General features: G+C 46.0%; 1 protein-coding gene across 2 annotated transcripts in view; it reads right to left on the reverse strand.

Moving 5' to 3' along the window:
* Positions 1 to 12,968, reverse strand: part of LOC144934769 (ephrin type-A receptor 4-like) — a 76,543-nt gene that overhangs the window by 31,365 nt on the left and 32,210 nt on the right. For both annotated transcript variants that reach the window (XM_078860898.1, XM_078860899.1), the window contains one exon: positions 2,118 to 2,273. In XM_078860898.1, the coding sequence (XP_078717024.1) occupies positions 2,118 to 2,273 (156 nt within the window). The remainder of the gene's footprint in view (positions 1 to 2,117; positions 2,274 to 12,968) is intronic.

Consider the following 12,968-nt stretch of genomic DNA (forward strand, 5'->3'; position numbering starts at 1 on the left):
ATTTACACCTGCATGGGCCGCAGCAACCCCCCCTACAACCTCGGGCTTTGTGGCCGTGTGTGGAAACAGCGTGATATTTATTGCCCCCGGTGCGGTGGGGTTTTTTGTTTTCCCAGTTGGAAACCCTTGACCAGAAAATCCCGCCTGCTCCGTCAGCTAGAATTCGGCAATTAATTCGGGAATTTGCGCGACGAACCGTTTTGAAACAAATGCAAAAAGATGGAAGGAAGAGGGGAGGGGAGGTAATGCCATCCAGATATAAAAAGCCATTCGGGGTCTACCAAGGTTAAAAATCCACAGCGGCTGAGCCCTGCCTTGGATTTGATTGAGGGGTGGCGGGGAGCCGACTCAATTAGCAGGTTTTTTGTTGTTGCGTGGAGGGTGCAGACGTTGGCTTGTGCCCTGTTGGCACCGCGCTGAATATTTAATGAGAAACACAAATTATTTCAGAAACGTGATAGATTTGGGGTCAAGCGCTGGGGATTCCTGCATAAATCCAGCAGCGGTGTTAAATTACGTGTGGCTAAAGCGCACTTCTCCTGGCTTGTGCGCTGCTCATGCCTGCTCAGTGTGCTGCAGTAATGACATTGTTTGAAGGGGGGAAAAACAGCTTTGCAGGCTTTGAGTTATGGGTTCTGCCCCTCCCCACGCTTTTAGTCAAAAACACGTGTTTGTAAAATTTATTGTAATTTGCCCATCAACAAGTCCACTGGTTTCTTTCAACACCAACACTCCAACGATTTACTCAAGCTCGTTTGCACACTGCTGTGTATACACACTGCGCATGCAACCGCTTTAAAGAATGCTTTTGGTGGCATATGAGGTTAATTTAACTTGCACTGAAACTCTGAGATTGCTTTGCTTTCAGCTTGGTGCATCAAAACTGTATTTTATGATAAACAATGAGCCGTACCTATATCCTCACATTTTTTTTCTATTCAGAATTGGGCAATTTCGAACCTTCTCACAGAACTGTACGTAGTTGTTTGTGATTGCTTGCTTGCCTGGTTACTTGGCATCTGGAAGGCAGCAATGAGTGAGCGAGACTCAACGAACGGTGACTACAGGTGCAATCTAATGAGCAATCAATAGGCTTTGAAACAGGATGATGTTTGTAAGCATCTCTTTTTGTTGCACGCCGATTAAACATTCATTACGTATTGCGGTACTTTAAAGCCTTTAGGCCAGTTTTACATCCAGTTGCTAAATCCTGCTCGCATCAACGATCTGCCTGCTCTTACTTGTCACTTTAAACCTTAACATCCTAAGTGTTTTTTTATTTCAACTGTGCTCTCAATTTAGTTGATCGAACCCTTAATTGAGCCCATACATGTTTCACCTGCTAACGAGTCGTCCGTGAAACCTGCAGCACTGCGACCCTCTTAAGACTGGCACGTTGCACACACCGTCACCCCACGTTCACCTTCGCAGCTCGGCGCGAGTGCGAAGCCGGTGGAAACACAAATGCATCATTCATCACCCCCCTCCCGGGGCAGCTGTAGCTTCTGAGAGCCGCGGTTTGGGTGACGGCAAGCCCATCGCCGTGCGGCACATTTTGACCCACGGGCTCGGGAGCCGAGTCGGAAGGGGGAGGAGGAGGAGGAGGTGATGGTGTCGTATTGCGCGGCGCGTGCGGCCGCTTTAAACGCCGCCGCCACTGGCCCCACCGAGGGGACGCTGGCCCCGGGCTACGGCTGGTGCGGCGGCGGCGGGGGGGGGCGGCTTGACCGCTGCGTAGGTTACCGCGGTGGTGCCGTACGGCGCTCACGCGTTTTTTCTTCGTGGGTTGTACCGCGTGTTGTTCGGCACAACGTCCACACGTTTCGGTCGGCGGCGGCGGCGGCGTAACGTCTGACCTTTCACCCCGCACGCTGGGAACTTCTCCAGGAACTGAACCGCACCGACTTGAACGTCGGTCACTTTCTGAAGACGCTCCCAGCACCCGGGGCGAAACGTTGGACATCGCGCCCAACAACACGCGGCAACGACTCGGGAAGCGAGTGGCAGGGCCGTGGGGGGGCTCTCCTCGGGGCTCATGTACGCGTGCAGGAGGGAAGCGGCGCGAAACGTCGAACACCGCGCCCAACAACACGCGGCATGACTCGGGGCTCACGTACGTGTGCAGGGGGACGCGGGGCCGTCGCCCTCGGCGCGGTAGAAGTCGCTCTCGCAGACGCACTCCGTGGACGTCTCGCTCGTCGTGTAGCTGTGGTCGGGACACGGCGTGCAGTTTTCCTCGCCCGCCGACACCTTGAAGTAGCCCGTGCCGCATTCTGGGCAAGGTGAGAAAGAAAAATTTCGTTACATAATGTGAAGGTAACAGCAGAGCGCCGCTCACGGCACTGCTGGCTGAAGGGCCTCCGCTAAAGCCAAAGCTCGAAGGCACCACTCAAGGGTAATTGGTCTCCTCGTCCTTGCCGGCCAGTTGTCTTGGCGAGATGTTAGCTACCTCGTCCGCTATATCCAGGAGGTCGTGGGTTCGATCCCGAGTTTGCATGTTCTCCCCGTGGTCGCGTAAATTTTTCTCCAGATCCCCCGGTGTTTCACTCCACATTTAGAAACGTGCGTTTAGAGTCTTTGGCTGCTACACAATTTCCACGTGATAAGCCACTTCGTTGAGCTATCAGTTGTGGCCATACCCACTTCTGAGAAAGAGCTACATCGCACAGTGGGCCTTACATGGTAAAATAATAAATCAAATATTTTCGTTTTTCCCCACCACACACGACCTGCCATTCGACTATCTGCGGCAAACCCATTTGTACCACTGCGTGGACACAGGCGCGCGGGATTTAAGAGACCCGCACCATTGTTTCAATGTCCGTGCGATGAGAGAGAATCACAACGGCGGCCACTGGAGGGCCAGCGTTGCTAATCGTAAAACACCATGGCAGCATCCACCATAAACGGTATCATTCATTGTAGTAGGTTTTTACCCTTTAAACTGGTACAAAACTGACACCTTTATACAAGGCATCATGTTTGCAATAACTGCAACACAAGCAGTCAAAACGCAAACAAAAAGAAACAACTCTGATAATGGTAATGATATGCACTGTCCTTGGAGTTGATTGGTCCACACCCGAGACAGCTTTCCTTAGAGCCTAGTCTCCATTGGTGTTGGACCAGATGACGCCAAAAGGCGTACAACTCAAAAACAGCGCACTATCAGAGTATTGAGAGCTCGGGGTAAGCATTTCCACTATGAGACCTCCTTTACCAGTGGCAAAATATAGTAGTAGGTTTTTACCATTTAAACTGGTACAACACTGACACCTTTATACAAGGCATCATGTTTGCAATAACTGCAACACAAGCAGTCATTGTTCAATAATTATATTTAGCAGCTTTAACTGTGTGATTGAAAGGTTGGCAAAATAGTCTTTGCAATGCCTGAACGTTTGAGCGGGTGGTGTTTCAACAGCAAATAACAGAAGCCATTGAAACAATCCCCACCTTAGATGTTGCCAACACCCGGGTGCCCTCTTAATTCTCATCACAACGTGTGTCGCCAGTAGCGGATTTAGAGAGATGAGCTTCATAAGATCACATCTTCATCCCACCGAGGGTTTATCGACCTTGCTCAAACTGCTGCCTAATTATAATCCTATAATGAAGGCATGATATCTTCCTGGGCACCCTGTACATTTCTGGTTTCCCACTATAATTCTGAGTAATGTACATTCATATAGAGAATCACAATCACTAAATAGTACAATGTTCACAACGGTCAGCGTATACCCTAATAATTAGAGCAGTCAGCTCTTTAACAAATAATTATAATACGGTCCCTACGATAATGAATGTTTTATTACATTGCCTGAGGACCACCATGCAGAAGAGAGTGGCTCGGAGCTTAGTTTAGTTAGCTCAGAAAACAGTAACACAACAAATTAAATATCGAGCCGAAATCACCATTTAAATGTGCAATTAATTGTATCCATATATGGGTCATACCTTATGCACCACACACGGTGAAGGCAACATTGTTTTGACCTTTTTCCTGTATTTCCTCGTGCTCTGCTATATTATTTTTCTCAAACAAGAAGCATAATTGGCTTGGCACAAAGTGCTACAAAGTGATGGTTTAATAAATGTCAGCTCCTTTAAGACTGCTTGCTGAGCCATGTAATAAAGACTTGTTCAGTTGGGATGCCTCATTTTGTGTCTTTCAAGCCATAGGCTTTGCCAGCAGACCTTGGCACTGCTCGATAGGGGAGAGAAACACTGAATGCTGTATACTGTCCATAGCACATCACATTTCTCGTGTACAACAGAGTTTGTGCAGGCAGCCGATTTGAAACACCATTAGGCACGGTGGAAGATGTGGAGGTGGGGGGAGGTGAGTGAGGGGGGGGCGGAGAAAGTCAGCCACGCTCATTTCTGCAGCGGCAAAGAACACAGGTGCAGGGAAGCCGAACGAGCTTTCCGTTTCCAGAGGTTGCTGCACATTGATCCTGCCATCCAACTTAGGCAGGGTGCGGCCAGGTCTATGAGAAATTGAGAATTTCTGAATTTGGAAAGACAATAACCCTCCGCCAGGGAAGATGGGGGGGGAACCCCAAGAATGTTGATGAGAAAGCGTGCACGGAACGTGCAAACGCTGTCGCTTCAGGAGTTCCCGAATGGAAAAACCAAACAAAAGCAACGGATGAGGCAGTCAGATTGGGACATCCTTTTTGTGCTGCTGCCGCTGCAAGATGCAAGTGGCATTTGCTTGAACATGGAGAGAGACGAGTTATTCTCAAAATTAATTTCACCGCGCTCGTCTAAAATAAAAAAAGCTTTATTTCCAATGGTAGGGTTGTTAACTTTATTGCTACCACATTTATGTTTCAAGTCACACCTTTAAAATTAAATGTATTCATATTCTTGGTTCTTTCGGTAAAGTCATGTAGAAGGGAAATAATAAAATAATACAAAGAAAACATAATAAAATAAAATTATTAAGTTTTTTTTTTTATTATTTCCCTTCTACGTGACTTTACCGAAAGAGCCAAGAATATGAATCCCTGCAGTCACGAAAGCTTTAAATCGAAAATTAAATGTATTGTATTGCTTTTACAGTATATATTACATGCTCGTACAATGTGCACTATATGGTCGGGCGTATGTTATCGCAGGCTTATATAACATAACGCTTCGAGAAGTAAAATAAAAGTATATCAAGAGGAGAATAACGTTCGACATGCTGGAACACGTAAATTGTCGCGGGTGGGGAGAGAGTGTCAGGTGTGGAGAACTGCATGCTGCGTTTGGAATGGTGTCTGCCAAAGGGTCCTTTATTGGTACGCCTTTGCACAGCGAAAGAAATAAAAAATAAGCGAGGGGGAAAAAAAATGTCTGGCCAAGCAAAAAACCACAGGCTAATTGCAGGTAGGTGGAGGCTTGCAGGCCCACCACGTACACGGAATGGAATCCCAGTCAGCCACTCGAAGGACTGAAAGCGAGTTACGACAACGGCTCGGGGACTTTTACACGGAGACTTTTATGGCTCCGTTCATCCAAACGCAGATGCCACGGTTTGATTTTATCATTTATTTTTTTTAGGCAGAAATTACTATCGGGACCTCAGCGTGGTGTTATTATAAAGCACCTGTGGGATCAGCGGATTGTGATGACAGTACGTGTTTTTTTCACTGTTTCGTATTCCGAAACTGAAATGCGTGCAAATACTGCAGGTATATATTTTTTATTACTCGATCTAAATCTTCACGTTATTTGGGCGAAATTTTGTGAGTTAAGAAAAAAATCATGCACGTATCGTGTTACGTCTGAGGAAAAGTGAAGAATTCATGAAGGCCTTTAAGTGGGTTCTAAAAAACTCTCACCAGGGCAATCGTAATTACAATTCTAATCATAGAAAACAAGTGAGTGGTCGGCATCTATTGCTGCCTGGAGTAGCTATATCTGCTGCCTTAATAATCACCACCATCGTGATCCGTGTTGCACAAATAACTTTTTTTGCAAAAAAAACCCTGAACGCTTTCTCCAGCGATTTATGTTATATACCTTTTAACTACACAATGTTTACTTTATAATTATTCCTCAATTGAAAGCTATGCAACTACAATAACTAAATTTCGATTTAAAGCTTTCGTGACTGCAGGGATTCATCTTCTTGGTTCTTTCGGTAAAGTCACGTAGGGAAATAATAAAGTAAAATAAAGTATTTTAAATTGTTATTATTTTATTATTTCCCTTCTACGTGACTTTACAATAACTAATTTATTGCAGAAAGCTGTTCGTTAACAAATGCATTGAATTTCTAACATTCTGTTGCCCATTTACCAACCAGAATATTTACCATGGCAATAAAAGCTCTGATCTCAACACAAATACTTTATATCTATCTTAATATAGTGGCATACATTATGCTCCTGGCTATATATACAAAGCATTGCTTTACGTGTTCTTTATAACGTCAGAGAAGCAAGTTTAAGGGGAGACGTTGTGAGTGCCGTAAGGACGCTGGGAGATCTGCGTTGTCGATGTGGTGGTTGTCAATGGCTTGCCACTAGCAGTCTCCCTCTGCTACCAACTCACCACAGCCTCACACCCGTCCATGCTCTTCCCGTGAGGCATTACATTCCTCAATAGATAAGGCATTGCTGCCCGTGTGTGTGTTGTGCACACTCATTTACCACAAACTATTTTCTAGCTGTGACCACACGCAGACCCATTTTTGGGGGTTGCCAGGAGTCCATCTTCACGACGCTTCCACGAGGCAGTCTCTCTCCAAGACTGCTCTCGCGTGCGTGTGTGTGTGTGTGCGAGCACTCTGCGTTTGCCCCCCACGGAACTAATTGATATTTGAGCTGTGAAGTCCCAGAGAATAGCTGCTGCCTCGTCCCAGCGCTTACTGACGAAATGGCCTCGAGGTGCCACGCATTGGAAATTTGCGCTCCTCTTGAACAGAGCAGTGCGATGATCGGCACGCATAGCTCAACGTTTCTGGGGCCGAGTGTTTTTTGCCCAAATTTCGATACAAATGCTTATTTCCCACCGGCACCTCAGTCTTGTGAAATTCAATCGTCACCACTCACACGTCGGTCAATTGACACTCGCGTTATCTTCCAGGCTCAGCACAACGATGGGCTTTCACTTTATACAGTAGCGTGCGGCAGTAAGAACTCCCACCATGATATAAAACCCACACTGTGTACAGATGATCGCATATCAAAGGGGAAACAGCACAACACGAAATCAGTACCTTGAGCGAGATAGATATTTACACCATCCTTCAGGAACTGTCCACTTGTGGGTACATTTTTTACAGCATTACCGGAATTTCACATCGCAAGGCTACTTTGTCATAAAAACTCTTTATCAAAGAACTTGCTTGCCTTCCACTTGTATGCTTTCGACGTGACACTCTCTGAGTCACTTGGCGAGGCGGAAACACATGGCTAGGATGTATCATGTGCATTGTTGCTAGGCAAAATATTTTTTAAACAAAACAACACGGTGCTTTAGTGTTTCCTTCACTTCCTGCAGTCACCAAGGGGTGGGACAGGCCCGACCACACATGCATACCTTGCGTTATCACATATACTCACTCACGATGTGAAACAAAGACAAATATCCCCTTTATAGCCTGAACAGACTGTTGGGGCAAGTGCAGTTAGCGAGCACCGATGAAGGCCGGAACAGCCCACGTGGGGGTGGGTGGCCAGCGTCACGCCAGGCTGGTACTGGCCACTTTACGACACACCGCACCAGGTACTCGTTTGAGGCAAGGTCAACCTAGGGTCAACAGTGTTACACAAACACACAAAGATCCCCCATATATTCTAGATTTGAAGCCTTAACCTATGAAGGCCAGAACGGTACACGAGGGGGTGGGTGGCCAGCACCACGCCCGTCCGCCTTTGTCTCCCTAGTGGCCATGTTTACACACCGCACCAGGTACTAATTTGAGGCTGAGTCGACCTAGGGGAGGCCCGGGACCGGTTCAGATAATTGTCACTGATGTTAGCTGTGAGCGGGAATCGAACCTGTGTCGCCAGGTTCATAGCCCAGCGCGCGAACCGCTACACTACCGCTCCACAAACACACACACACACAACATTGCTCATGCATTCTCATATTAAAATAATAACAAGAACATTTGGAACAAATACAGTATCCACTGTTAAGATGTACGCAATTCATTTTGTTATCGAGCACCTATTAAGACTGACATGGTAAGCATTACTCCAAGCCACTTTCGCCACCCCAGTGCTGATGTAGGCACATTGGTTTCAGCACCACTTTTAGGATGAGTTATCAATTCCCACCTGTGTAGAATTCTAGGATTCGAAACAGGTCACTGGGGTCATAGTACATCACAGTATGCAAACCACATTGAATTTCTTCCACACCGTACATCGCCAACCGTGCTAATTGATCCCCTTACGAGCCACGTGCTGTTAGCGAGCACCTTTTAAGGACTGGCTGAGCATGCAAGAAGTGTGACCATCAACACACGAGACCGCCTTTGTCTTCCTGATTATTCTTACACACCACACTCTGTCACACCAAGGCACAGCCCAGGAAAAGATCAGGAACTCCAGAGTCCAGGGAGCTAACCAGCATGCAATGCTCCCAACACAAGGACACAGTTCCCCGGGTAGACAAATGGACCGTTGGGCCAAGTCCCATTGGTGAGCAACTATTAAGGCTGGCACGGCATAGAAGGGGATGGTGTGGCCAGTATCAAGGCTTGCCACCTTTATCTCCAAAGTGGTGATGTTTACATACTCGACTAAGTACACATTTATGTCTGAGGCGACCCAGCGGATGCTCAGAACAGGTACTGATACCACTGGCCACCTGATATTGTACATGGTCAGGAATTGTAATACAGCTCGATGATTTCATAGTGACGTGAGCTAACCACTTTGCCATGTCTCCCCACCGACACACACACACATCTTTTCAAGCCTTGCCTATATCATCTGTCAGCCACCACATCTGCCTCTGTTCCATTTGTATACTGAGAGTGACAAGCAAAGGATGCGTCATCCTTCGTGCTGTTTTTCTAAGTGGCCGCAAGCATTACAACCACAAAGCACATTTGAAATATGCCGTTTAAAAATTACTCAAATAATAGCCATGCACATTTGTTTGAGTCTGTTATCCTGATATTCGTTTCTGTGTTTTGTTATTTTATTTTTCAATACTGACATGTAACTGGACTCCTCAAGTGATGGATCACTACGAAAGTGTTGGCCTGCCAACGATTATATCCAGGGGAGGGACCTTTCAATTATTTAAAAAGCAATAACTTACACTGGTCACATAAAATAATGCATGTGATTTCTTTCGCAGTACTTAAAAAAGAAAGAGGATTTGTTTGAACATGCAACAATCAGCGATCTGCTGCGCGACGTCTGTGGATCTGGAAAAGCAATTTAAGGGGGGAAAAATGTTACACCATTATTTACATTTAATTTATTATTTAGCCAAATATGCACTTACCGCTGAAAATTATTTCAAGGGCATTCCTAGCTGGGAAAGTCCCCGTCGCCTCTCAATTCTGCCAAAGCTCTGACCTCATGCGAGCGGCATGCAATGGAGCCATACTTGAGCGAGGCCAAAATGTTGCCGGCTTAGATGCCAGGGTTAAACGTTGCCGCCCGAGTTTAAGATGTTTGCATTGGGATTTCGGAGCGTTTCCCAGAGCCCTTAGTCCACTTGACCGCACCGAATAAGCGTCGTGTGGTACCCTTGCCGTTGGTTTAACTGCATTCATAAAAAAAGGCTAAAGTTAGAATCTTGGACATGGGAAGGGAGGAGGAGTGGGATTACAGCGTCGGCAGCCTTCACACGTTGGCTTCGAGTGGGCATCCGTGCAAAGGTTGGACGACAACTTGTCTGACGCCAGGCTGGACTACAGCTTGTCTGACGCCAGGCAGAACATTCCTTCTTTTACGAGGGGTGGTAAATAACTAAGGATATTTAGGTGTAGATAAATAACATGGAAATAAGTCACCGTTTAATCTGCCGGGCCATCGTGTGACCGTGGATGGGTGAAAGAATGAGACGTCATTAATGGGATGGAGAAGATAGCCCGGGCGTTGCTCTTTTTTGTGTAGTGGAGAGGTGAGGGGGGGGGGCAAAAGGGGTTTAAGAAAGAGCAGAGGTTTTGCTTGGAATAATTCCAGGTGTTCTCTATGACCAAATTTGGCAGCAGTCAGAGGACCCATAAAATAAGAGAACGTTTTCACAGGTCGCACCAGTTCAGCCACAATCACCTGGTTTCTCCTCGTTTGCATTTGTGTTGCAGTTATGTCAGAACAATCAATTTGCTGTTCAAATTATTTTGTCATGGGGAAATCATGCGATTCTTAAACGAAGGCTGTTGGATCTTATTCCTACTGCTGACCCTAAATATGAAAAAGCAAAACCTGGAGGTGGCTAAGTGGTTTCAGAGAAAAGGTCAATGAGCCATCACTGCTAATGTCCTCGGTTCGAATCTGTGCAGCCGCCCGCGATTAAGTTGGGTTCTCAAGTGCAGCAAGTTGATAGTCTCAAGCTGGTCACCAGCGACCGCACGAATAAAAGTCGTCAATACATTTGGTTGTCACTCAATTTAGTTAAAATTCCAGCTCGGCCAATTAAAAAAAATTGTTTTACAGGCATGCAATCAAACAATCGCACAGTAGGGAGTGTGTGGGTAAGTGTGACCCCTATTGTTTGATGGATACAAGGTCAAAAAAAAACTTTTTCTGCAGTCGTACCAACACACGTGGCACACTGCTGTGCAAGACTTCTGAATGGATAATTCGCCTCATGGTGCCCACAGCACAAATTATAATGCGTTTGGCAAAAATACCAAAAAATGCACAGTGTACAGGACATGGAAAATCTACAAAAAATGTAAAACCTCATGTACGGATCCTATAAATGTGGCATACAGCTGAAAGGGGAGGAGTCCAGGCTCCATCGGAATTGGGGTGAACAACTAAATGGCGAAAATATCTCCAGAGTAACTAAATGTCATCGTGAAAAGTAATTTCAAAGCGCTGCACAGTATGTGGTGGCAATGGACAGCTTTTGGAGCGTATAAAAGGAGCTACAGAGGTGTGGAAATAAACGTCCTTGGCTTTACTTTGTTTATAATTCCAAGGATTAGATACGAATGTCTACGACCGAGAAGTGGGCGACATAAACTTTTGACACGTCAGTCAACAACCGTCTTGGATTACGACCCAAGATGCGTGAAAGGGATAACTCACGGATAAAATATGTGCGCTCTAAGTACAGTATATCTCTCCTGGCAGTCTATTTTAAAAAATGTATTTGCCATTGTCGGACCAATTCTGGGCACACATCTTTTCTGACTTTCCCCAAATATTAATGTACACAGAATGGATGTTAACAAAAACAATTCACATCTACCATATGGTATGTTGGAATATACCTTTCCACTCATCTTTCTGAAATGCATTTTTATACAATAATATAAAAAAACATTGAAATAATGGTCTGCCCTTTGCCAATCCACATGCCATGTCAGTTGTGGGGGTAGTTTGACCATATTTCACCACACTGGTCAGTGCGGGTTGGTGAAGGGGTCCAATTCAAGATCAGTTCGTGTAGCGATCTCCACTGTTGTTAGCCATAGCCAAGATTCGAACTCAGGTCAACTGATCCATAGTGCAGTCCGCGGATCTCCGCAGCACGGCTCACCACATTTCCCTCCATGATGCACCAGTTCAACAGAAATCGTTGCCTTAGCAATGCAACATAATTTAGATGTTCAAGATTCTCAAGAGCCTTTGTAAGTGCCTCGGGCTCAAAAACAAAAGCATTGCAACATAGCATAAAGCAAAAATGCACTTTACTTTAAAATGGTTGGCTACGTACGGAGCTAAATAAGTTGAACATACATACATGCAAATCTGTGCCAAAGCAGAGTATGCCGCAATATCATTCACGCATGTTGATTTTTGTTGTGTTTTATGTTTTCTTTCTTAGGGGGGTGGCGAAGCATTTGGCGGGGGCAGTGGGTGGTCGTGGGGGATGGTTTTACGGAGGACAGGTGCTTCGAGATTCTTTTACGGAACACTGCGGATGACGGAGCACATCTCACTCGCCTCGCGACGGCGCCACCACACGCCTGCAAAACTTAAAAAGGCGGGCGTCCCACCGGCACGCTCATTTACATTTCATTCCAGCAGCGATTAGCGGGGGGCCCAGGTGCCCTCCGGATGCTTTAGTCGATGCGCTCACGCTTCGTCAATGGATGTAAAAGGGATTTTAACAAATAATGTGATGGGCATTCAGTGCGTCTAATCTCAGCTGCTTGGCCGAAATGTTAGCTTTTTTGTGTAAAGTCTTATCTTCATGCTATTACTAAAGTCTTATTTTCATGCTATTTCCATGGTAATGCATCAATTTTACGTATCTGCGCTTTTTTTTTTACACTAAATCTGTAATATATTGAATTTGGTGCTATAAATATATAAACGTCTAAGACAAATACTATCAATCGCTGCCACTTCCCAAGGTTGTTAAATGTCATTTTTGTTTTACTTCTCGCACCAGTGTGCATTCATGTGTCGTTTGCACACTCACGCAACGGGGAGTTGGAAGGGGGGAGGGGTTACGAGTGACAAATGTGTGCTGTCTGTCCCACTCGCCAGTATTCGCACCTTCCAGTGGAGGCACGCGGCATTCTGTAAAATCCCTCCCGCCAAATGGCATGCTTCATGCCAACGTACTCAGCCTATGAACGTGATTAAAGTCACACGGTGGCGAGATGTTAACTACCGCGCCTGGTATACAGGCGGTCGCGGGTTCGATCCCGACCCTGACGGCTGAAAGCTTCGAGTTTGCATGTTCTCCCCGTGGCCGCGTGGATTTTTCTCCGGGTCCTCCGGTTTTTCCTTCCACATTTAGAAACATGCGTCTAAGAGTATTTGGTTGCTATACATTTACACACGACAAGCCACTTCGTTGAGCTACCATTTGAGACCAGG

This window comes from Lampetra fluviatilis, chromosome 11, assembly GCF_964198595.1.
Source record: "Lampetra fluviatilis chromosome 11, kcLamFluv1.1, whole genome shotgun sequence".
Taxonomy (NCBI): Eukaryota; Metazoa; Chordata; class Hyperoartia; order Petromyzontiformes; family Petromyzontidae; genus Lampetra; species Lampetra fluviatilis.